The following is a 26781-nucleotide window of genomic DNA, read 5'->3' as shown; positions in this document are numbered from 1 at the left end:
CCATCACATCAATAGCGAGCTGTCTTTCTCCTCTCTTCCCCAGGGTAATGAGTACTCCCTCCCAGCTCTGACCCCTGGTCTCGATGAAGTCAAATCAAGTCTATCCACCTCTGCTAACCCAGACCTGGGGACAAATGTGTCAGGACCCCAGACGTACCCTGTGGTGACCGGTAAGCTGCCTGACCAAACAGCAGAACCAAGCTTTTTATTTATTTCCCTCATCACCATTAGCTTCTGCTTTTTCTGCTAATGCAAGATACCCCTCTGTGGCAAACAAGGAAAGAGACAGAAAGACTGTGGAGAACATAAGGGTGGATAAGTTTATAAGTTTATAATTCAGAGTGTTGGCAGTTTTGGGTACATTTAGATGTGTCCAGGTGTGACTCAACAATAGGCAAACCCAGATGTGAATCATAAACTTGTGTGCCCAGATGGGGCTTAAGGTTGGGATGTTGGTGGAGAACAAATATGTCCAAATATGCACTGTGATTTTTTTCCTTTGTATCTGAGAACAACGGGGTCATGGCTTACCTATGATCTCCACTTGGTTTTCTTTTGGAGAAATAATAGTTTAAGTTTTATTCAGCCCTGGCATTTGGAAGGGGCATTTGCAAATTAAAAACTGAGATCTGCTGAACTGCAACTGCTCAACTCCCTCCTCCTTAAGTTCATGAGTCTCTTAGGAAAGCTGGCAAAAAAATTTGTTCACAGCCTTTCCTCATGTGTGGGCACCTTAAACTCAAGTGTGTCTGGGAGAGTAGAAACTGTGAGCAAGCACATGAAAGCAGACAAATCAGGATGCAGAGAAATAGGAGGCAACCCCTGTAGCAGATGCTTCACTGAAACTTCCTTTTTGCTGGTAGCATATGCAGAACCTGAGTGGTACTGTTTGGCCTTAGGCCACAGGTCACTCCCACACTGTCCTGATACTGGTGTAGGCTGCCTGTCCTGCATGTGTCTAGAGCTGTAAGGAAATATTCTGGTGTCACAGCCCTTCTTCTTGAGGCCTTGGTTGCCATTGGTGGCTGCCTCTCCTTTTCCTTTTACAGCTACCACACTTGCACATCTCCTCCTGGGTAATTAAAGTGGCTGCAAGGCTCAAGTGACTTGCTCCTGTTTGGAATATTCCCCTTTCTTGACAACTTTTGTAGCCCCTCTAGAAACCTCATGGCAGAAGTTGAGAAACAACTCATGACAAAGGTCTAAGTCCTGTTAGTAAGGGAAGAAGCTTCTTGTCCCTTGACCAAAAAGTTGTCCTCTGATGGCACAGAATCAAGAGCATTTGAGTATGTATCTCAATTTTTTCTTGCAGAAGCCCCAGCTAATAGCTCCTGATGTCAGGGCAGCTCATGGCTGAGGCAGGCAGTCATTGCTTGTTCAGCAAACGTTGAGCAAAGGCATATTGTTGTATGCAACTTTTGGCTACCAAGAATTTTGGGACCAGGCAGGATTAGTAACAGTTAACTCAAAGACAGAGGACGTCCAGCGTGTCTGCAAAATCTCATGGAGAACATGGGAGGTTAACTATATTATTCAGGAAATGTCTAGAAAGTATGACATCCCAGACCTTTTTCATGGCTTTTACAGCTATCAGGCTTGATTCAGAATCCTTGTAGACATGCAGTCTCTTAGCCAACCAGAAAAAAAAATGGCTTAGCTTTGGCAAAAGTGTTCTACCTTTCTTTGTATTTGCAAAACTCAGCTGTCATTCATCTACTGTTTAGCAGATTCTCATCTCTTACAGGAAATATCTTCTGGTCTTTGAGGGGCAAAGCCAGTAGGAGAGCAAGGCAAATCCCCACAGCTAAATGTAAAGGTGATGTGTCTACAATCAGAGTTTAAGATTCAAAGAAGCCATGAAAAGAGTTCTTTTTAGTCCTTTTGCCTAAGTGAAGATGGTGCATTCTAGCTTGTCAATGTGAGAGGAGGCTTCCTGAAGGCTGGGACACTAAACAAGCCTTGGACATGACTCTCACAAGGGCACAGCATGAGACAGATTTGGTCTCACAGACGAGACTGTAGGCTGAGGAAAAAACTTTCTTCATGTCCCTCCCACCCTGTGCTACCCCTACTCTGTTCCCTGCCACACTCCCAGCTCAGCTTGAGAACATCCCCATCTGATCCATCTGGATCCAAGAGTGAGAAAAGTTCATTTCAGACCCAGCTTGACATTCCCAGGTGGCAACTTAGCACTAACATCTCAATCTGTATGCGACATTTCAATCAGTGCAGAGTAACAAAAGCAGAACTATTAGCACTGGGAGCTGTTCACTGGTGGTAATGATGGAGAAACTCAGAAACTGGAAATGAAAAGGGGAAGAAAAAGCCCCTCAACAACCTGAAAGGCATCAGGGGAAGAGGGGCGGAGAATTTTTCCTGTACATTTAGGCCAGGATCCAATGTTTGGATTAATGGTGCCATTACCCAAGAAAGGACTTCAGATAATGCTCATTCTTAAAATGTTTTTGCTGGCAATTAAATGGTTGCAGGTATTGATCTTCATCGATCTGATGTTCTCAATTTGCATAATCTATTAAAGATGAATGATTCATTATATGTTTGCTATGGGGCTGGGCAATGCTTTCAGGAAGGACCAGAGATGAGGAACTCAGTCCTGCCTCCTGGTCTACCCCAGCTAGGAAATTAAGGAAGAGTCATGCAGATATCTTTGGTATCACCCAGCTCCTGATCCCAGGAAGGGATATTGGAGTATTAGTGAGTATTGAACTGCTGGGTGCCTCTTTTGCTGCTATGGTATCATCCTTGAAATGCCTCACAAAATGTCCAGGGCAGTCTGTGAATGCAGGTGATACCTGACACAAATGTGAAACAAACCTACTCAATCAGGGTACAAATTCTGTGTGGAGTCACTTCACAATGTGAGATTTAGAGCTTCGGTCTACAGGCAAGTCTCCCCAGCTTAGTCTTCCCAGACGGAAAAATATAGTACTAGGTCTTTCCAAACCATAGCTGTATGACACCAGATCATACAGTCTTCAGAAAGTCTTCCTTTCTGAAGACTTCCGAGAAAGTCCTTCTTTCTGGTTTATGACTAACTGTCCTCAGCAAGCTCTTTCAGCTCACACCATTCTGGGACCTCACCCCTCCAAAAGCCATCAAACCCTCAACAATCTCTAGCTACCTAAAATCTTGAAATGTAGTGAGATAGTTAAGGAATGGTGTTGCTGAAGTTCCTTTATCTGTCAGGGAGCTTCTTGGAACTGAAGAGCTGGAAATGCTGCGAAACAGGCAGCCACCTCTTCAATTGGCCAGAAGGCCCTCCCCAAAGTCCTGGGTATCTATTCGAAGACACAGCTTAGCACCACAGCTGTGTACAGCCCAGCCTTGCCTAGTATGGCCAATATAAAACACTCCCTTTTAGACAATTATTCTACTAACACATCTTAGATGGCTCATTTATTACGCAAATCTCTGAATGCAGTTAAACAAAACCATTTTTTTTTTTTTTACTATGGAGCAAAAAGGTCATCATTATCACTCCCTATTAAGTATGTTCAAGGAATGTCCATGAATGAGTTGTCACAGTGACTTGCTGGACACTAGGCTAGGAAACCTACCCTGCTGTCCTTCATATGGAACAGACAATGCAGAAATTTTCAACTGCCTTGTGAAGATTCAGAGAGAGAAAAAAGTTCATGGATTTTACCTTCCTCCAGACCTCCCCTCTCTGGCATACAATCAGGGTTTTTTCAGTTTATTCTTTAATTCAGACATGAATGTATGCAAAAAATGTTGGAATTACTGACAAAAAAGGATACTTGCTATACCTGAAAGACATAAAGCAGTATTCAAACAGAATCTGATTTTCAGGAAAGCAGTGATGCTAATCATGGGGAAATCACTGGCTAGACACTTGGAAAGATTTTCTGAAATGCTAAACAATCCTTTGAGAACTTTAGCTTCCCACAGATGTTATTTCCTTCATTTCAGATTAGCAAGTGAACCAAAGAGAATTTTGTTCAGTTCAATATCTGGTCATTTAAAATGAAGAAACAAACTCAGATTTGAAAAAGCAGGAACATTTCTTTTCCTCAAAGGAAGTGAATTAGAGTTGGTAGGAAAGAATGAAATCTATTATTTTTAAAATAGGGTTCTTAAACCAATCCAAATTCCTCCTTATAGCTATCCTTCCCTCCAGTTAATAAATATTTTTTTAATGCAAAACCTGCTTAGAAAAGCTTGCTTTTTCTGTTCTAATATATTTAGGAAGTCAGGGAACTTATGGTCATTTTATTTAATTAGCATGAATAATTACAAATACTGTTTTTAATTTAATTCTAATTTCCATCCAAATATAACTTGACACAGATAACAAGTAAAAAGTTAATAATCTAATAAAATAATAATATGGACTCATCGTTCACTATTTTGCCATGTAATAATATGTGAAGACAAATTATATTAAACAACATAATTGCTTAAATAAATGTGCACATGATGCAGTTCATCTACTTAGCAACAACTGAAATAACTATGTTTAGGGTGAATTTTGTATTTGTCAAAATATTTGTTACCTCCCATAAAATTCAATCTTGTAGTAAACAGCCTTACAGTGGAAATGTAAAACAAGTTGATCCACCTTGCTGTTTTAAATCATGACTAAAACTGACCATTACATTCAGCTGTACTTATAACATTACAGTGATAGGGGAAGTATTTCCTTCTCCTTTTCCTTGTTTGAACTGGTGAAAAATTCCTGCCTTACTCCAGCCTACTTTAGCCTCTGATACCAGCAAGCAATGGCCCTGGTCAGGGCTTGACTCGTCTGACTTTTAAAAATCTGTTTAGCAAACTGCTAAACAGATTGGGGGGCCCCAACTTGGGGGGCCCAAGTTGGCTTTGGTGAAGGCAGATCCCACACACTGACCCCACCCAGCAGCCCAGCAGCAGGGCAGCAGTCAGCAGCACTCAAACAGCCTCTTGGCACAGCTCTGGGTGCTCCAATGCCCTGAAAATGGAATACGATAATCAATCATGCATCTGCTACAAGGTTGTAACTACCCTGCCTCACTAAAATGAAGGTAGTATTTTCTGTGAGCAAGCCTCTCATATTGAAGATGAGGAACTGGCCAAAGCAGAAGTCCACAGGACCTCCAAGTTTAATCAACCGTTTCCCCTCTTTAAGAAGAGATAGCATCTTCTTATCTAGTCAAGGAATTTGTAAAAGCAAAAGGTGTTACTGTTACTCTCTGGGACCAAATGGCTGAGAGTGATAGATGGTCATATGAATGATCCCTGAAACAGACAGGAACAGGGATGAAGAGGAAGGAATCACATAAACTATTTATATGCATTCAGTGGAATTTTCACTGACAGTAACTTTATGATGCTGAAAAAAGCAGCTGGTGGGCTTTAAAGGCATATTCAACTGAAGAACACAGAAATGGATGGGCCTAAAAGAAATAATATCTTTGCTTTCCTTAAATTAGCATTTAAGTGGACAGTAGCAGTGAGTGAAAATAATGTCATATAATGACAATAGCAGTGAATTGGCATTTCCAGTCCAATTTTCTTCAGCAAGAGGCAGCATTGCAGGCTGCCACACTCTATGCTGCTGGACAAAAGGGGACTTTTTTAGAGAAAATAATTGTATTATATTGTCTTTCCAGCAGTTTAAGTTTTGCCTTTTCTTCTGAGGTTAAATGAAGGATCCAATGAGTACGACTTTGATAAAAATTCTTGCGATGTATACATTTGCCCAGTGTAGCAAAGACTGCTTTATACCTGAGTTAAGCAGACATTAATAACTTTTGGTGTCCGTCAACTGTACTGGATTCAATCAGGCCCACTTTTTGTACAACCAAAATTGCCCACTGCAGTCTTTCAGAGAAATTGAGAGCTTAGAGTAATCTTTGTCCCATCTTTTTAAGTTTACCACTGCTATGGGCTACCAAGGAAGATCTATCCTATCTTGTGATCAGTAAAATACCATTATGATGGAATCTTGGAGTTACCTATAATGAGGACTGCATGAAAAACTAACAGGTTTTGCATTGCCCAGTATATATTTCAAAAGCATTTTTTTTAAGAGGCAACACTCAAGTCACAAAACAGCAAGGAATAAGCACGTGCTACATTTCAAGACAGGTAGAACTTGCCAAATCCAATGGGCTGCGACTCAAGAAAGGTGACAATATAAACTCCACTGAACTTCTCTGTTTGTGAAGTGCACAAGTTGCACGCATATCTTTCTCCCCTCCACCCAGGACTTCAAAGCATATCTTTCCTCTTCAGCTCCATCTTTAAAGAAATGTACTGACAGCCACATGAAATAGGCTCCAGTAGAGTTCCCAAGTGATTAGGATTCAAGTAGCTTCAAAGAGTAAGTCCAGATCACAGGTCTACTGGAAGCTCCATGTTTTACTCTATATGAAGGGTATAAAATTTTCTCTTCAAAGTAATATACAGAGTTAGCATGTCAGTTTACTTAGAAAGCAGCAGTTGATCAGATAAGACCAGACATAAAATCTAGATTTATAATATTCAGTTTAATGAAAAAATACAGAAAATACAGTACAAATTTCGACATGGGATGTGATGTCACAACAGTGTTGACTCTTAGGGGAAAGCAGCCCAAGGTTGTTAAGAACATGGGTGAATGTGTGCACAAACAGAAAAAAAAAACCTGAACACACAAGGTACACTCTCCAGTCAGTAGGAAGACAAGAAAGGTATAAAGAGAAGCAGATTAATCATAGGACTTCCAGCAAGGGTCTGTTATGATCAGAGAAGAGAAAAAACACAGGACGGTATTTATTTCATGTGCAACTTGAAAAATGCTCTCACAACAGAAAACCTAGGACACTAAGAATAGAAAAAGTGGCTATTCTGATATGACAGTAAGCAAAAGGAACAGTATGCTGTGTGAGTCCTGTCTGGTCTTTTGTATGGCTTTTGGAATTTGAGGCAAGATCACCACAAGGGAGAAAGTGATGTAACTCCACTGCCTATAGTGTAAACTCACCAGTCTATGAGTTCTAAGGACCCAGTCCCATTCTGTTTACCACAATGAAACTTTTCTAAGGAATAGAGAACACAAATACAGAAAAAGACGTTTCAGAGGTGGGTGCAAGGATAGAATTCAAAACACCTGAGATAAGATTCAGCTTTGGCACAGGGCCCCTACACAAACTTGAGTATTCTTCTCTAGGCTCAGTTCCTCACAGATAAAAGAGTGATCCCTAAGCAATGCTGTAAGGATATGTGTTGTAAAGGGTGGGGCACTGGGGTCATACAAATATATGATAGAGACCTCAGGAAAAGACAAAGAACAGGAAACATTGTCAAGATGGTAAGCAGGGTTGAGTGGGTGTGTGAGCCATTCTCTCATGCATGGATGTGCCATCTTGGTATTCTTTGTGTACTATAAAGAAAAGGAGCACTGGATGCAGATAGCTTATGCTCCAGGAAAACAGCAATGAAAAACAAGCAGCTTATGTAGTCCTGCAACCAACCCCCACCCCACTTCCCTTCCCTTCAGCAGGAGAGAGCATGATAAAAGCTGAGATGAGTCTCCATAGGAACCCAAAGCTGTGAATCTTCCTCTCACTCTGTCTGGCCAAAATCCCTTCATTCACAGTAGGAATTTAGGCTAGAGATCACCAGTTCTTGCTCTCCGCCAAAATAACAGAGGAGAGGGCTAGAATGGAATAAAAACAACCATAACTCAGAAAATACAGTCAGAAAGAGAGGAGTAGGTGATTCACAAAATGTTGTCCTCTGCTATGTTTCCAGCTATATCCCCACCCAGATGACTTTCAAGTTTCCCCCACCATGACAGTGGGTGATATTTTTTTTGCCACCTATAAACAAGGATATTGTTCGCCTTTTAGAAGAGTAAAGGAGACTGGGGCAGGAATAGATTTCTGCTGATTTGGAAAGGGGTTGCAAACTCATTCCCCTCCACTCTCCTCCCATTTGATTTCAGGTTGGTATTCCAGCCCTAAGAGAAAGATATACCTTGGGATTCACTTAAGGAGTCTTACTAAGAAACACTCCCAACAAAACATAGACAAGCCAAAATTGCACTGCTCTACAGCTTGCTGGCAGTAGTGGGACTTGGGATAGGCAGAGGCAAGTTCTCCATCACAAATATGAAAGAATTAGAGAATGGAGAAAATCAAAATGGAAAACATAAAAGATGCAGCTGAAGTTTGAGGTGGTTAAAATGAAAAATGAGACTGTGCCATTCACAGGTGGATAGATAGATCAATCAATTGATTTCATATACAGTGACATGCTTTGGAGCTATAATTCACTACTGGGGCAATTATTCCAGCATAGCAGTGGCAGGAGTTATATCAGAGACAGAATTCAGGTGCTTTTAGTCAGTGGAGAGTTGGACAACAAAGGAGTAAAAAATGGTAAATTCCATCCATCAGTAAAGATACATGTGATATAAATTATGTCTGTGCAGTTGCAGAGTGTAGAGGGAAAGATAGACAGATAAATAGACATATATAAGTCTGAGTTTTGGTTGTGCAATCATTCGCTGTCTGACCTTATCCTCATCTCCTTTCCACTATTAGAGAGAAGAGTGTTTAGCATTATTGTGTTCAAGTCTCTTTGCCATGTTAGTGTTTACTTCTTTATCCCCCCACACACTGAGTAAGTGGCAATGGCTCTGGAAGGTGCGAGGAATTTTTCTTCATAAGCCTTGATGTGTTCAAGAGAGGGCTGGGCTCATCTCCGCTGTGAGTCTGACAGGGGTTTTAACAGCCTCACAACATTGGGACAAATAGCTCCTGGTCCCTTAACCCTTCCCAGCTTTGCAAGGCAAGGCCTAGCACTGTTATTCCCATTGCAAGGGCTTTACACAGTCTTTCAGGCTGAAATCCTCTCTGTGGTGGCTGGGCAGAGCGGAAATCCAGGGGCTGGATCAGATTGGCCTAATGCTACAGCAGCTTAAGCGGTCTGTTTTACCAGAGATTATGGTTTCACTTACACAGAGCGCCTGAAAAATGCTGCGGTTTAGGAAGGATTATAGCTGAAAATTCCATGCTTTAAAAGAGAAATAAAGCAGGGGAGGGACTAGGAAAGCCAACGTGCCTGGGGGCTGTGCAAACAGGATTAACCCCTGCCCATAGCATCTCTTGCTTCTGCCCACCCACGCTTCCATGTCCACCTTATTCTCTGCCCTTTTCTCCTCAGCAGCTCCCCACACCTGCTGTCTCTTGTATAATAAAAAGAGTTGAAATAGGAGTATGGAAAATGCCCAGGACTGAAGTGTCCCCAGTTTATTTACATATCACTGTCAAATGACTTCCTTGAAAAATATCCCTTCACTCACATCCTGTGAAAGCCCAGGGAACTTTTGGGCCTCTGCCTGCAGATAGCTCTAGTCATCCAAATTATCTTGTATCAACATTATTTGGATAAAGGCTTCAAGCACTCCCAGAATGCTGGTGGTAACTCTGCCTCTTTGGTCTGAAAGTAAATCTGTGCATACCTTGCCTTGCAGAGGACAGAGGATGCAGGAGGAAAATAGCTTGGGGAGGGTTCTTGATCTACAGAGACTGGCTCTGGCACATGAAGGCTCACTAGTGGGACAAGTAGGACAGTGTATGGTTGTAAAAGGCAGAAGCTGGGTGCTGATGGGCTGCCTATTCTGGGGACTTTAATTAACTGTAAAACAAAATCCACATACTCCAAGTTCCATTCCCCATATCCTCCACAAAAGGTCCTTGCCAAACAGAGCTTTGTAGCAAAAAGGGAAAAGAAATTATGATCCTCACTTAGCATACCAGTGACTTCACTTGGTAAACTAAATGAGGACGAAGTGTATCCCTCTTGGCCAGAACGGATCCTTCCCAACTAATTGAAACATGAGCGTATGTCTTTGCTGCAAAGAAATCTTGGTGATGAGAGACCTTTGCTGGCCACCCATGTTAGAAGTACTTGGAGTAGAACACAGACGGCAAACTATCATTTTTGCCAGGTAGCAAATCTTTAGGAAACAAATATCTCAGGGTAAACAGCATTCACAGAGAGAAATTGCCCAGCCCTTTATTGTCTAGGTGAGCACTACAGCCTCACAACAAGGTGCCCAAAGTTAATTAAGCCAGTTCTACATTAATGAAGTCAGATTTATGTCCTAATTATATGTCACATTTCTATTTCTCTGTATAAATCAAAACCACCAGAACTAACTTATTTCATAGGCCATTGGCAATAGTTGCCATCACATCTTTCATTTATTGGCTTGAATTTGATAACCTGAGGATGGACAGTTTGGTAGATAATTTGGATTGGATCTGATCACATCATCCATGCTTTGATTTCAGGTGTCCAAATACAGGACTCTATTACTGCTGACCCAACAGCAGTGGGTGTTCTGGAGTACCCATGCTTTAGGTCACAGAGTTCTCCAATTCCCAAACATCCTACTTGGCAGCCAAGTTAGGAACAGTGACAAAGCTCAATTGACCAGAAATGGAGGCCCAATGCAAACAACAATGAAAATTAGATCTTTTACAAGTCCCCCACATTTCCTCTCTTCCATTATGTCTCTCTGTCAAGGTATCTATCTGGCAAAACTACACTCTGGGAACAATCAGAGTCAGCCCTGACTGTTTTTATGGTTAAATCTCCAAAATGTGCCACTGTGAACAAGATCAATTGATTGATCCATCTGTCTATCCACCTATTAATTGCACAATCCCATTTGTATTTTAACCTCAAACTCCAGCTATACCATTTTTGTCAAGCTTTTATGAAATTTGGGTAGAGAAGCTTTGGCCATTACACCCAGCAATCTGTTTAATAGATGCTTATAGCAAGGCTACTCTCCTGAGGAAGGTTACCTTGGAAGAGAAAAAGTGGTGCAATTCCTTGGGCCCAAACTGTGTAAGCGTAGCATCTTCGTATGCCCTTGGCCAGCAGGAAGAAGCAGCAGGAAAGGGAGCACAAAAGCTTCAGAGCATTCTTCTTCCCAATCCTATGCTTGTTCCTGTCCTCCCTCTCCTGCATGTTCCCTCCCTCACCTCCTTCTCTTCTTGCCTCCCATTCCTCCCCTCTGCCACTGCACTCCATTCCCCTCATCTCCTGCTGCTCTGCAGAGGCATTCCTGCAGTCTGAGCCTAGCCCCCAGGCACATTTACTGCTGTTGTCTCAGCATTGGCTCCTCTGATCTACTCCTAGCCTTTTTATTTTTATTTTTGTTTTAAAATTAATTTCCCTGTAGATTTTAACCACTCCATTTTCATTTACCCATTTTGTTCTTCCTCTCCTCCCTTCCCCACCCTCCTCTTCCTTCCCCTGTTCCCTTTGTCTGTCTGTGTCCATCCCTTACCCTACCACAGAAAACCTCTCCTCTCCCCTCAGTATAAAGCAAGAGCCTCATGGAGCCTCTCTCACCCCTTTCACCCCCACCACGCCGGTCGGCTCTGGGCAGGCTGATCTTCAGCCCTTCCACATGGCCCTTTCAGACGATGCGTCCACGCCTTGCTACAGTGCCTTCCTTCATCATGGTGCCCACTTTGGGCAGTCCAGCAGCCAGCCTCTGATAGCAGGTAACCGGCTTTGGCCACAAACTGAGTGGGGATGCTGTAGGCAAGGGGTTCAGTTTCGTCTGATGGGGAGCCTAGTAAATGCTGCAAGCTCTTTGAGTGCAAGTGGGAACCAGAGCAACCATGTTCCAGGTCTGCATCTGCAGTGTATGTTCTCAGCTCCATGAAGAATCAAAAAGCTTTCATGCCTGTCCTTCTTTGTTAAAATAAAATGGGAAAAGAAGATGTAACTACCTAGAAGTGACTGGGTGTCCCAATTGGACTGGGTTTGGGACTTAGCATAGAAACATTCATACAGCAAAATCCTGTGTTGACTCAATAGCCATAATGTCCCTGAGTACTGCAGGCACAGAATACAGTGTGCTAGCCTAAGGCACATGACAGCAGCACGAAGATTCCAGCCAGCTCTAGGCCTGCCTGGGTTGTTCAGCATGGGTTGCAGCTACTAAGTCAAATAGACACAGGCAGCTGGTGAGCACTGCCATAGCTATGCTGGGAGCAGTATTTGAGTCACCTGATTTGGGTGAGCTGGTGCCTTCACACAGCAGACCAAGCAGTTAAGAAATCCAGCATCATGTCTGAATGTCAAGAGCAGGAAGGATGTGTGAAAGACTGTGTTTTACAGCCAAAGGAATACAGAGCTGAGGTGGCCTTTAAGGGAAAAGCAGGTGGCCTTTAGGGAAGAGCAGAGGTGAAGAAATAGGTTGCAGAAGATGGCAGCATTTATGAGCAGCAGGCAGGAGGGAAAGATGAGGAGGAAGGTCAAGTTTCAGGTAGGTACTAACGGAAACTCCTGAGCAAGGTGACAGAAACAACATTGCTGCAGAATCTCAGGGGTGACTTGGGTGAAATAGTGGGTCATCTTGGGTGACCACTGACTATTTTTCAAAGAATGTAATCTGGGCTTTTTTCAGAAAAGATAAGACTTAGTGCAGACCACACTAATACTCAAGAAACATGTCTTCTTCCTAACACTCAAGAAACGTATTTCTTACTTCTGCATTCTTCATGTTCCTATATTATTTTTCTCTTTTGACTTAATATCCTTCCTTTGTCTTGTCACATGAGATTTCCATCTCTAAAACTCCATGTAGGAAAACAGCAAGTAAGAAGGCTTGTGTTCATAAGACCATCTTGATCCTACCTTACTGCAGCCAGTAAGAGCCTCTGAGTTCTGGGCACTTCCTAAGCCAAGAAGTGGCTCCACAGTTGAGATATCTGGGGATACTGTTATATATGACCATCTTCTAGCCTAGAAGGCACTGTGTGTCTCTTGAGAGGCACATGCCTTAAGACTCTTAGAGGGAATTAGACATGGAACAAAAATGTTCAAAAGTGCAAACAATGTCACAGTGATTCAAGTGCTGTTCCTCACTCAGTAAGTTCTTGCAGGAAGAAAAATGGCTGTAGTTGGAAGCATGTCATGAGCTAGCTTTGCCACAGCCTGCAGTACAAGAATTTAATAATCCTGTCTACCTGTTTATAATGAGAGAAAGTTATGGAAGGGGCCTGTTTGTATGTAACAGCATTTTAAGAGTTTCCCTGTGGGAGTCTTACTGATGTTACTGATACAGTACTTGTTTGTTATCTTCTTTTCCAAGACCGGGATTCTGGCAAATGATCACTTCCCAACAAATTTTCCATGCTCAGTTTTGAACATCAACCTCTGTGCACTCATGTCTGAATAAAAACACAGGGGCATATGTGCACACATAAAGTAGCAGAGTGAGTGTATATGTGATCCCACCTGAATGAAAGTGTCAAAATGAATTAATTTTGCCTGCAGCTAGATAATGTTATCTCTAACTTTTCAGTGACACTGTTTTCTCACTCATCACTTGTTATTTCTCAGGTTAGTCAATAAATAAAACTAAAAGAACAAGATTTTTAAGCCTAAAAGTTTCTTGCCTTAAACCAAAGTGAGAAAAAAATGACTACATCTACTAGCTGTTATTCATACAGTTTAACATACAGCTACAAGTCACTAAAGGAATGATGGTGATAAAAGAGTAAAAGAATGTAGAATATTAATCCCTGATACATTATGTATTTATTATTATCAGTATTGGGGAGTGGCTGGAAAATGGCTCAGCGGTTGTCTAAGAGAACATAAACTATGCTAGGACCTTCAGCCACTGATAGGGAACCTCTTCTGGAAGAAAGAATGAACTTGCATTTCTGTTTTCTTGAGTAAATCACCTCAGTAATCCTTACTCAAGAGTGTGAAAGCAATGGCACTGGTTTAGCCTACCTCATCCCAGAGAAACTTCCTCCCTTCAGGTTAATGTTCCATGCTTATTAGTTTTTGCTTTGCCTTGTAACTGTTAATTATTTCTGATTCCCCAGCCAAGGTTCATGCTTGTTCCAGGGCCTGCTTTTATCAGTTATCATTCTGCTGGTAGTAGAGCTAACCAAATACTTCTTTCATTGGCATATCCCAGCATGGTTCCTGTGACTCCAGTGGTATTAATGGGCTTTACTTAGCCTGTCACTCCTAAAGGTGAATCAGACTCTTGCCAGGAGAGACAAAATTTAACAAAAGAATAACAAATAGCACAAACTTCTTGGTGAGCTATAGTTCACCTAGGGAATGTGAAAGGCTTTTGATGCCTGGAACAGGCTGACATCTCTGTAGGCAGTGTTGGAGGTTGAGCTGTAAATCTCTCAGCAGCTGTGGGGGAAAGATTATCTTAATTTATTTAGCTTTTTGTTTTGTTTTATTTTTCTTTGTTTGTTTTGTTTTGCTTTGGCTTGAAACTCCCAGCAGCTTCTGAGATTATTTTAGTTCATTTAAATGCAATAAGCACTAACAGCAAATGCCCTTCTGGCTGGCCCATTTTCAGGCTAACCAGTCCAAATGAGGAAATGCCTCTGGCATCAACCAAGAAACCCCCAGCTGCACTTCCTAAGAGAGGAAAAATAATCTACAATCATACACCAAATCCACACCCCTCTCTACTTCTTTGGTGATGAAAAGTTATGACAACTTAAAGTATTATAAACAAAAACACTTGTACCTGTGATAAAAATGAAGTGAGACTCAAACTAATTTGCATGATCCTATTATTACATATAGTACACCAACACCTGGAAGGAGTCCAACCATTATTGGTCTCATGTTAAACACTGTGCAAATGTACTAAAAGTGTGCTCTTGCACCAAAGAGTTTGCAGCACAAAAAGAGGCACAGAGAGGTAAAGTGACTTGCCTAAAACCATATGCAGGTGAATTACAAAGGTGGGAAGAGAGACAGGCACAGAAAACTCTTGGATCACTTCCCAGTGCCTTGCACATTGATCATGCCCTAAAGCAACATCACCACAGTTTGGAACCACATCCACTGCATATAGACAGGACCTCAGCTACTCTGGCAATGAATATGCTGCCACTCTCTGTGCAGATCAAGGCCATTTTGATTTAGTTAAAATAGACCCAAAATCAAACCAAATTCTTTTGAGCCTGATCAAAGCTAAGTTTTTACATCCATCCTTACAGTGTGAGAACAAAAGTGCCCCAATCTTCACCCAAAATTTTCAGTGGGCAGACAGAACTCATGTAAGAGAAGGCTATGCAGTAGTTGCCTATCAAGTCATGTGACAGCGGGACAAGAGATGATACCAAATCAATATTGAAAGATCTTATCTGTATTGATCACTTGTCCTGATTCTCTCCCTTTCCAGGTCGTGATATGGCAAGCACCACCTTGCCTGGCTACCCACCCCATGTTCCCCCAACTGGACAAGGCAGCTACCCGACATCAACTCTTGCAGGAATGGTTCCTGGTAAGTCAGCTGCCAGCCCTCAGTAATGGTGCACACATGTCTGAACGCTTACCAGCATTGTGAGAGCTTTCACAGCTGGCTTGGCCATTGCTTTGCTGACATGAAGAGCTATTCTTTTCATAAAGAAACCATCAGGAGCCTATAACCAATGTAGCTAACAACCCTTTCTGTAATGTATCTCTTTCCCCCTAGTAACTGATTCACTGCTGCTATGGGCAGCTAGCTAGCTATAACCTGTGCCAATTAATTGGTAATTAATTAACCCTAGTATTCATAAACTAATGTAATTATTTTCCAATGACCCATGCAGATTATTATGTACTGCTCATGGCTCAAGATACTCACCTATCCACTAACTAAGGGTGACAACTCACCTTCTGTCTAAATCCATGGCCATCAAGATGAAAATTATCAATGGCAATTTAATACCTACAGTATTTGAAGACCTACTGTCTATACAGCCTAAACTTACTAAGAACTCAGAAATTATTAAGAGCATTTCATGAGAAACTAACTATTCACTCTTAGCAACCAACTACTTAACCACCTCCTGTTTGTAAAATAGTGCCTCCAATCCAGGAAATTACCAACCTAATCCTGCATCCAAAGACAACCTTTCTTTGATACCCAATGCTTTGGAGAAATACCTTATCTCAGCATTTGGATTCTCCCACTCTTTTGGAAGAAGAGAGAACCATTTACTCTAGGACAATTGAGGAGTTTATTACCTCAGGCTCTATTACCCACTCTCCTCTCATAACAGTTGTCCCCAGTAGATAAATGAAGAGGCAGGATTTTCTTTTCTCAGACATGGTAGCTCTGAACTCAGAACTCATCTGCCACTGATTTCTGCTTTTTATGGCCCATGGTTGTGAGTTGTGATGATTAAGGGGCAGGTACACAGCCATTCTGCAGCCTCTGCTTCTGAAGAGATGAGTCCAGAACTGAAGCAGCAACAAGTTGAGGACAGAAAGCTCTTAAATTACTATCATAGGATTTGCCAGGCCTTACGAGTGGAAAGCCTAACTTAACTCTCACCTAGACCTCAGAACAGATAGCTAAATGAACATTAACATCAGTGAGGACAGTGAAAATATAACTCTTAGGAAATGTTTTCAGGTCAAAGTCTTAACATCTTAAAGTGACAAATCATAGAACTGCCTGAGTTGAAAGGGACCTTAAAGGTCACCTAGTTCCAACCACCCTGTCATGGGTGGACAGGGATGTGCAAAGCCCCATCCAGCCTGACCTTAAACACTTTCAGGGACTGGGTATCCACAACTACTCTGGGCAACATATTCCGGTGGCAAATTTTAGGGCATGTCCTACACTAAATTATTCAGGAAGGATTCATTATCCAGAATCAGACATGCACTAAGACAACATAAGGTCAATTAACACCCCCCCCCACAACTCCCCCCAGTAACAGTAGGTAAATTCAGTTGACAATATTTAGATCATTCATGGTAAAAACTTATAGGAGGTCACAGCATATAGAAATTATTAATAATATCAAAATACCTGTCTCTTTGAATAGAAACTGTTCAGTGATTGCTATGTAAGTTTAGTGTCCTCATTACAAGGATGATACTGACTTCTAAATTGGGACATAATTTTTAAGACCACTAATATCAGGGGTCACTTAACCAAGAATAAGGTATTTCAGCTCCTTGATGTGGAGGCTGCATATAAGATAGTAGTGTCCCCCAAAAAAAAGCAACCCAGAAATATTCCCCAAAAGAAAATGAATAGAATTATACAGAAAAAAAAGTTAAGTTATACTTCAAAGTTAAAAAAAAATATTCTGGTCAAATGGATATCTTCACATTAAATCTGATGTCAACATTTAATCAGAGGGAGTTTTTCCAGTGGCCTGCTTGGGCATCCTGCAGTAGTTACTGCATATTTCAACAGAGCATCAGGTTCTGGCTGTTTCAGTCATACCCCACTGGTCAGACCCAGCCAGGAAGCCCTTTTCTTCCTGTTTTCTAGTGTGACTGAAGCCAACAAGATGGAGATAAAGAGGCTTCCTGGGAAGAAACAGAAGATTTTCCTTTAATGGGTCACTCTGCAGATCTCTGCAGCCACTACTTTGTGTCAGGGGCCAACAGGGGAAATATGAGGAAGGGTGTAAGAGTAGAGCAAGCATGTATTGGTACTTTCTTGAAAGATCTCCAAGCCTCCATGTTGCAGCTAAGAAATATTTTAAGCCAGACTTCTTTCTATTTAATATTAAACCCTTGATAGGTTTTCTCTCTATAAATGTAAGAAATGTCTCCTGAGCCCATATAAGCCTTTAACATGCACAGAAACCTTTTGCAAAAAGTTCTATAAACTACATATTTTGTGAAAACTATATCCCTTATTTTTTCTGAACCTGCCACCTGCTAGGCTCACTTCATGCCTCATCATTTCTGTATTAGAAGACTAAGCCATTAAGATTTAAATACAGATGCCAAGAAATAGTGTTAGTAAAGATTCCCTGAGCACAGATTGCACAGAATATAGGCCTCCTGAGATCAATCCTCTGTGCTGACTTGCAACCTCTGTTAGGAGTCCAGTTTGAACAATCACATACAATGATGCCAATGGTTTGTTATGTGCCCTCAGGCCAAGAAAGTTCAGGAGCCAGTGCTTTAACTACACTGGAAACAAGAAGCCAGCAAGATGACTACTCAGGAAGTATCTTTAAGAAAGCCACTAACATGCAAACAAACCTATTGTTCAGATGTGAGAAAACATGGGAAAGAGGCTCTGTCTTCTTTTAACAAAGGTGCAGAGCTAAACACACAACTGTTCAGAAATCAGATTTCTAACCCATTCAAAATTCTGATTCCTTGATATTTGCTTTCATCTTGCATTGGTATTAGGAGTCAGAACCCTGCAACAGTTCAGTTTGCAAACATCAGGATGAAACATTTCAATAACATCAACATGTTCTAGATGTCAAGGCATATTAAAATAATGAAAGAACTGAAAGGAATTTAAATGAAATAAGAAAGGCAAAATGAAACAAAACAAGAAAGTTGAAACATAACACTTTGTTTCAATTTGCAATAACTTCAGAACTTTTCTTTCCAAAACTCTATTGAAGCTGACAAGCTTTAGCAAGACATTTCCATTTCAATGAGACAGCATTTTCCAGTGGAAAACTGTTTCTGTGAAGATTGCTTAACCAGTGTTAATCAAAGCTGCTATTTTCTACCCATGACAACCTTTCACTAGACTTCTACTCACATAGTCTAGAGAAAACCTTGTCTCCTGTAGCACTACATTCATGCAGCATGGCCAGCAAATGCAAATGTCTCTGAGGATTATGCAGATGACAAGATACATATTCCTGCATTTGCCCTTCCTGTAACTTCAGGTCCCAGGCTGTAAACATGGACGAAGGCCAGTGGTCCTGAGCACACACTTGGAAAAGCAGGGGTTAGTCACTCACAGACAGATGAATCAGGTATTGGGCTACACTTAACCTACATATCTGGGAGAAGTTTCCCACAAAGGTAACAGAATACCTTTGATTCCTGTCTCAATTCTTCCTCTTTCCCAGAAAGGACATCAAGTTTCTGCAAACTGTTTTAGTGCAGTCAGCATCCACTGCAGGAACTGAAGTTTACACAGAGCAGTGCAGAGCCTGCAGAGGGCTGGGGACGGCAGCGGCAGGGAGTCGTTAAACAGAATCCAATGTTGATGAGGAAATTACACTTGTTTCATTAGTGATCGGGGAAGGCGATAGCTCAGTTCCTCTTGGTCACAGTTGAGCTCAAAAGCTCATTATCCTGCTGCATGCATGCTTTCACTCCTCGTCAATAAACACTGTTTCCAGTGGCTGCCCTCCCTCCTCCCCACGCTCCATAGCTGTGGCTCTTTCTCCTGTGCTTAACCCATGCTTTAGCAACACTATAAACAGTTTAGGGTGTCAACTCAGCAGGGAGTGAGAGAAAAGTCATGAAATATCAGAACAATTTCTCTCCATACAGTAAAGTTATGTCATATGAAACACTTCAGAAGCAGAAATTCTCATAAGGATAGTTTTTTTCTCCTTCTTTGGGAAGCAAACCAATTCCAGTATATTCCACAGATAAGTCAATTCAGTAGAGAAAAATCTGGACTGTGCATTGCACGGTCATCTTCACAGGTTACACCTATTCCTTTCCAGCTAGTTGCCAATTTTCCATGCAGGATGTTTCTAGCTAGGGAATTATGCTGAGTTATCATCATTAAAACAGTAGTTAGCAAGATCTCTCACACAGAATGAGGTTTTATACTGAAACTAAATGCTGCTGTGACTAAAATACCTTTGGATTATTATTTGGTTTGATTCATACTCAATTTTGCACTGACTACTTTGGTTATCACCTTGAGTACCTCTAAAAACCTTGCTGGAAAGATTCTCTTCAAGTTTAAAGCAGTACAAATCCCCTAACTTGAACAGACTTCATTTCCACCATTTGAGAATCTGTGGTTTTGGCTTTAATACTCCAGTGAGAGGACATTTGCAGAGATTATGCCATAATTAATTGACATTCTGTGGTAATTGTATCACAGGCATCCATCCCATCTTGCATTACCTTATTTTCCTCTTCCATGGTATCTAGCAGGCACTGCCAGGTGCTTCTCAAACACTTCTGTTTGAACAATTCCACCTCTGCCTTCAGGCAGACCAGAAGCTAATACCTACAGTACTCTAAGAACATAAGCACATAAGGCCTTTCAGATGGCCTTAATTGTCCACAGTTTGTTGATACTACATTAAATTGAGCTTATGATCAGATCATATCATGATTTTCCATAATAGTAGCATACATGTTTAAGTTTGGGAGATTTGTTTATTTTGAATGCAGCACCAGACCCCTTCAGTTACCAAATACTCTGCACAGCCTTCTAAGAAACAGGGAGACTCAACTCCTTCTGCACAATAAAACTGAATGTTTTAGAAGACTCTGCACCATTCAGATCTTGGTTCAGAGTGTTACTAAGTCACAAAATTTGGAAGTATTTTGGTTTGGGCCCATTTTCCTAATGTGAAAAGGGGAGCTGTAGCACAACTTGTCTTTCAGATTCAGCACAGTACCTAAAGTGCTAATCATTAGAAAAACAGTTTCCAGGGCTAGAATGCAGGAAGTTTTCTCTATAATTCACTAACTAAGCATAAAAGAGAGGTTAATCATGTATGAATCACTTTTCTGACTAATACCATCATCCAGAGTAAAAAAGAAAGTGATTCATGTGTTTTCCATTTTGTTTTGTATTTAAGCACAGCCAACTCAGAACATTTCCAAAAATGAATGATACTCTTCTTCACAATTATGCCATCACCCTCAGTACCCTAATTAAAAAAAAAATAGCAATACATATTGCTATCAACAGCACTGCTAGCTCCAAAGATTTTCTTGTGAGCTTGTCCCATTAACCTTCCATGCCTGCTGTCTCAACGCTACTCGAGAACCTTCAATGTTATTAATTAGAAAGCTGATAATTAAGTGCATAAAAACTTGCATATGCAGTCCTACTGCAGCTTGAGAATTGGAAGACAGAAGGCAATGAAAAAAAAAAGAAAAAAAGCCACCCCACTTAAATAATTTATTTGTATTATCAAATTTGAACTGATTTCTTGATTGTGAAGATGTCAATTTTGTGATGCTTGATGGTATGGGTAAGCAACTTTGCACTGAACAGGCACGGCAGTGACTTGAAGGGAAGAGTTCCAGTTAGACAAGGAAGCTACATGCTCCAGTTTTCCTGCTGGCAAATGGATTCAACATGAACGCTGGTCTGATGGAACAGCAGACATTAATCTTTATTGCTTACTGTATTTCACACCTTCCTTGGTTTCTTCCAGGGAGCGAGTTCTCAGGGAATCCCTACAGCCACCCTCAGTACACGACCTACAATGAGGCCTGGCGGTTCAGCAACCCTGCATTACTAAGTGAGTACCTCTTTCCCACAGCACACCCCCAGCCTCGCGCTCCTTCTGTTTGTCTCTTTGTTTTCTTTTCTTTGTTCTCTTTGGGTTGTTTGTTTGTTTGTTTGTTTCTGAAGAGGGGTTTCAAGTATTTGGGCAGGTGAGAGGCCTTTTTCCTCACTCTCCAGTTCAGTTTGACACGGGTATATACCTCATGCATATTTTGTACCAGTTCTGAAGTGGATTCCTCTTTCATGAGACAGTTCAGAACTCGAGTTCTGGCTCCGGCTTCTCTATGGGCTGCATCCACAGCTATATCAACAAATTACATCAAAAGTTAAATTTAGGTTCTGCTACTCTTAGGCCACAACCAGCATATTTTCAAGGCCTGGTTAAAAATTCAGATAAGGTTTCACTCCTCTCCCAGGCTAAATCCAGAGTCAATTCCTAGGAAATCTTTAAATCCCATAGAATTTCTTCCTACTGGACCAAGTTGGACTAATGTCTAGAGTAGGAGACAGGCTGCATCACAAGATTTATAATAGTCAGTAGAGTTCCCTTGCAGGGATATATATCCATCTCCAGTCACTGATATGCTCAGAAATAGTCAAGGGATTTTCAGAAGGGAAAAAACCTCCTATGAGACTTCAGCTTCTAATACAACGTTTCTTTGCAGGGGAATAGGAAGATATTTACTATATGTAAAATAAATCAGTTGTGATTATTACCTATGTATTTACTGAGGTTTAACAACTGGATAATAGATGCACATTTTATTCCAGTGCTGTTAAACTTCAGTAAACGTCATCTTAATAATCAATTACTATTTAACACACATTCGATAACCATCTAAAGAGCTTCCATGCCAATTGTGACCCAAATCCCAATTAAGAAAACACTGTAATTTTGTTTCATTTTTCCCCTACTGGTTTTAAAGTCACTTTGTCAGGTGCACTCAGAACATCTGGCCCTGACACTTTCTTTGTGGCTATGGATGAGGTGTGGCATATCATGCTGCAGTGTTTGTTGTGGTTTAGCCCCAGGCAATAGCCAAGCCCCATGCAGCCACTCATTCATTCTTCCACCAGGAGGATCAGGGAGAGAATTGGAAGGATAAAAACTAGAATATTCCTGGGCTGAGACAGTTTAAAAGCAAAAGCCACACACAGAAGCAAAGCGAAACAAGGAATGAATTCACTCCTTCCCATGGGCAGGCATCCCCAGGAGAGCAGAGCCTCATTATGCACAATGGTTACTTGGGAAGAAAAACAGTATCACTCCAAGCATCTCTCCTTCCTCCTTCCTTCCCTGCTTTCACATAGTGACCAGGATATTTTCTGGTCTGGAATATTCCTTTGGCCAGTTCAGGTCATCTGTCCTAGCTGTGTCTCCTTCCAGCCTCCCATGCATCCCCAGACTCCTCACTGGTGTGGCAGCAGGAGAAGCAAAAAAGCCTTGGCTTTATGTAAGCCCTGCTCAGCAATAGAAAAAACATCTCTGTACTATCAACCCTGTGCTCAGCACAAATCCAAAACCCAGTCCCTTACCAGCCACTGTGAAGAAAACTAACTCTACCCCAGCCAAAACCTGCACAAATGCTCATGGGCTTACTCATTGATTGTCGGAGGATGCAAAAGGATCTCCTTCCCATAGAGGGGTGTCCTATCCAGAGGTCACCATAGCATCTATCAACTGAAGTATGGCCCTCGGTTGGCTTCCACTGACTGCCTTTCCCTAATCCCATTAGGAGCTCAGTCTCCAAGTTCTTCTTTTGGTTCTTTTGCTTTTCTTTCTTTCTACCTTTCTTTTTGTTTTCAGTTGTCCTTAATTTCTTTTCTTAGTTTGATTGTTTCTGTTTTTTGTTTCGTTTTGGTTTTTTTTTGTTTACTGTTTGTCCTTTCAACCAGTCCATTCTTCTCCTGTGTTAACTTTCAGGTTCCCCTTATTATTATAGTGCCACATCCCGGGGCTCCGCACCTCCCACTGCTGCCGCTGCCTATGACCGCCACTAGTTACCATGGAAACCACATGAAACTGCAGGGCGACAGCTTAGGCCTCCACATTGTACCTGTCTGATCACCTCCCTCCATCCCTGGGAAGGGTGAAGAGACCTTCTCCGTTCCTCCCCACAGTCCAGTTCCTTCCTCTTCGCCACGAAGGCGCCGGACCAAGCGCTCACCACATGAGACTGAGACCCCCTCGTTCCCCCTGCCCTCCGCCCCCGCCAGAAACAGCCTGCGGCCAAGTGGCTTCCCCTGCAGGAGCCCTCCAGCACCCCTGGGTAAAGCTCAGCCATGCAAAGTCCCTTCAGCTTCCAGGACTCCAGGGGCACTGGGAAGCAATGCAGCTGGCAACCATTGCCTTACAGGACCCCTTTCTGGGAGCGGTAAGGGCCAGGGAAGCAGGGGAGAACGCCGCTTGTGAAACACTGTTCCCCAAAGATATACTCTTCTGTGGTGGACTCTTGATGTAACCTGTGATGCTCACCCTGTTTCCCTGGACAGAGGGAACAGTCTGGCTAGAGCAAAGATGGCAGCAACTGGCCCATCTGGCAAATGAAGAAAGGACCAAGTAAAGATCTGCACCCCATGAGGGGTTCTCTGTGCACCTCATCCCCACTTTCCAGCATGGATTCCCCCAGAGTTGGCTGCACCTCACGGGTGGTGACTTTGCAGGCCAGAGTTGGGAGGAACCTCACACATACACCCACAATTTCTGTGACACACAATCAGCTCAGACAGGAGGATGGAGCAACATTTACAAACAAACCGACGAAATGAAGAAATATATAAATAGATATATAAATATAACTGTGTTTTTATGCTTTGTCATGAAGGTCTGTAAAAAGGAACAAAAAAATCCCCAATTTTCTAAAAAACCCAAGCAAACAAAACCAACAAAAAAAAACCAAAATAACGATTAAAAAACCCTACAAAAATAAAACTCCAAGTCCCATCTCTCCCCACCACCTGAATGGCAGACAGAGTTCCTCTGACGTTTGATGCTCCTCTTTCACTCTAGGGTTTTGTTTCCTTTCTGTTTTGCACTACAATGGGATGATGGTATTGGAGAGGACTGGATGCCAGCTCCACCCGGTCGCCTCCTCCTCCCCCTCCTTTCCCAAATCCTGTCTCTGGGGAGCAGTATGGACAAGTCACATCTGACAAAGTTACCAAATACATCAGTCGACAAAAAAAAAAGCACTCTGAGGCAACAAACGTTTTCCATGTCACTGGTTGGCAAGCAAAGAAAACAAGCCCAGCTGCGCTCTCACTGCGCTGTGTGGTGGAAAGTGTGGGGCTTCATGTGGGCCCATCTGATTGCCCTCTGGACAGCTGAGACTGAGATGGACAAATTCAGGATTGGCTGGGATAATTGCTTGGTTCCCTAGTCCTTAGCCTTCAGTCCTTTTACCTTAAACTCTGTACCTGTGATGACTTCAATTCACCCGCATCCCAACTTTTGCAATTTTAGATATGCCCAACACCCATTCTCCAGATCTCCACTGCTGGTGACAACCATGTCATTATCTGTGCCCAACACCTAATTTCCTAACCATTATAGCCCTGCTATATGGGTCTCCCCCTTTGATTCCCCACCCATCTGCTCATACACCTACTAATTTATAGGCCTCCATTCAAATCCATATGCTCGCATCCTACCAGCCAGACCCAATATACAGTCCCATCTTTTCATCTCCAATCCTGTATTGTGCACCCTAATATCTACCCCTTATCCCAAATGCTCACCTGATGATTCTCAAGGGATTCTCTGCTCATTTTGGTTCCCAAGTGACGGACAAACACTGTTCTGCAAAGGCTAAATGTCAATAGAAATGCTTATTATCCTGTATTGTCAGCAAACTCATTAACTGTTCCTTGCACTGACACTTCCTCAAAATTACTCAAAGAAAACATGAAGGCAGCTATAGCCTATCCCCAGGGCACCAAGTCTGCCAAAGTAGATCCTTGTTGTTTTAGAGAGGTTTCAGATAAAACTCATGGGCTATTGTCCATGGACAAAGACAGGATTGAGAATAAAACCCCCAAAGGGCATAAAAGTGAACAGTGGAGCAATCTCTACAGCCAACATCATGTATAAAATCCAAAGTTCCAAGCCTCTGAGGAGATGTGGTAGTGGACTTGGTATTCTGTCTCCAAGTTTAACTTGTATGTATGAAATCCACCATCAGTAAACAGCTGTGTTGATCCCAAAGGCCCCTTTCACTTAACTTTTTCAGCCTCTGCATGGCTTTAGCTGATTATAGGTCTGTGTCTTCTTTAATGGGGTGCCCAAATGATAAGGGTGTTTGGGGGGACATTTACATAGAAGATATAGAGCTAAAATCTGTTCCTGTACAGAATAAAATCCAAGAGGTTACTTCTGATCTATTCAAAGTGTCATTCTGCACATCTTACCTCTGAGTAACCTGCTTCAAATAGCAGAGTGGTTACACTGTCACTACAACCAGAATTTGGCCTGTTGTCTGATCTTACTCTGTGAGAGAAGAAAATTCTGTTCAATTTCTAATCAAATGCTTTCACCACTCCTTCTGTTTTCCTTCACAGACACCAGATAGATGCTGAACCCTGTTAGAATGGTCTCTCTTTTAGTCTCTCAGTACGACCTCTGCTCTACTTGTGCACCACACAGATTCACTCAGCAGGTAGTGCACAGGCAAGAAATCCCAGGACCAGCAAAGAGAAGCTCCTGAGGAAGCTAGAGAAAAGGAGACTGTCACACCTCACACTTGGCCACCTGCAGCCCAGGGCCCAGGTTGAGAGAAGCCAGAAGCTCAGAAATGCTTATTTTTCTAATGGTGTTTCACTAAACTTGAGGACATGAGCTAGAGTCTGAAAGCAGGATTTAGTTGTCTCACTCACGGCTGGCTTGATTTGACTCTTGAAAGGCCAAATCTATTGTTGGTTTAACTCCACTGGTAAAAGAGGATTTCCACCAGGCATTGGATTGGTCTGGAAAGTTCATAAGTACAGCATGTAGTTTGACCAGGAAAATACAAAGGAAAGCAGAATTATGCAAAGGACTGGGCAGTCTAATCCTCTTCCACCACCATCTGTAGACCCTCATGCGAATGTACTGAATTACATTTGCCAAAGAGTTTCTTGTGTTGGTTGTTTTGATTTACAGTCGGTGGATGCATTGTAAAGCAGTATTATAGCCCAAGTCTAGTAGCTGACATGGGGATTTATGTGGTGATATTATGCAGAAGAAAACCATCAATATTCATCTAGATTCCATTAGACTGGACTATGCAGGAAACGCAAAAATTCTACCAATTATTTAATATTATGTTATTTGCAAAAAACAATTGCTGCTTTGTAGGAAGATAATGTGTGTAATGTGAAGGCAATTCCTCTTGTATATAAGTTCATCTCCATCTTCATCATGGTAGTTATTAAAACAGCCTCGTCTCATCCTGTAGATAAGGAACACGCTGTGTGTACTGTGCAAGTCTCGTTGTGCTCACTGAAAACAAAACAATGTGTTCAATAAAGCACAGCACAAATCCAGAACTTGAGGGAACAGCCAAACCTTGTAAGGA

General features: G+C 41.9%; 1 protein-coding gene across 4 annotated transcripts in view; it reads left to right on the top strand.

Moving 5' to 3' along the window:
* The window catches only part of PAX2 (paired box 2), an 83293-nt gene extending 59768 nt beyond the window's left edge, over positions 1-23525 (top strand). For 2 of the 4 annotated variants that reach the window (XM_071439005.1, XM_071439004.1), the window contains exons 7-10: positions 44-170; positions 15209-15310; positions 21156-21242; positions 23154-23525. In XM_071439005.1, coding sequence (XP_071295106.1) covers positions 44-170; positions 15209-15310; positions 21156-21242; positions 23154-23230 — 393 coding nt within the window. In that variant the 3' untranslated portion in view covers positions 23231-23525. The remainder of the gene's footprint in view (positions 1-43; positions 171-15208; positions 15311-21155; positions 21243-23153) is intronic. The other 2 variants (XM_071439003.1, XM_071439006.1) reach the window with 2 other exon arrangements.
* The last annotated feature ends 3256 nt before the right edge of the window (positions 23526-26781 follow it).

The sequence above is a fragment of the Agelaius tricolor genome, unplaced genomic scaffold, assembly GCF_023055355.1.
Source record: "Agelaius tricolor isolate 1412-34295 unplaced genomic scaffold, bAgeTri1.0.p SCAF_13, whole genome shotgun sequence".
Classification (NCBI taxonomy): Eukaryota; Metazoa; Chordata; class Aves; order Passeriformes; family Icteridae; genus Agelaius; species Agelaius tricolor.
Note: the sequence above shows the minus strand (reverse complement) of the source record. Positions and strands in the feature narration are given on the sequence as shown.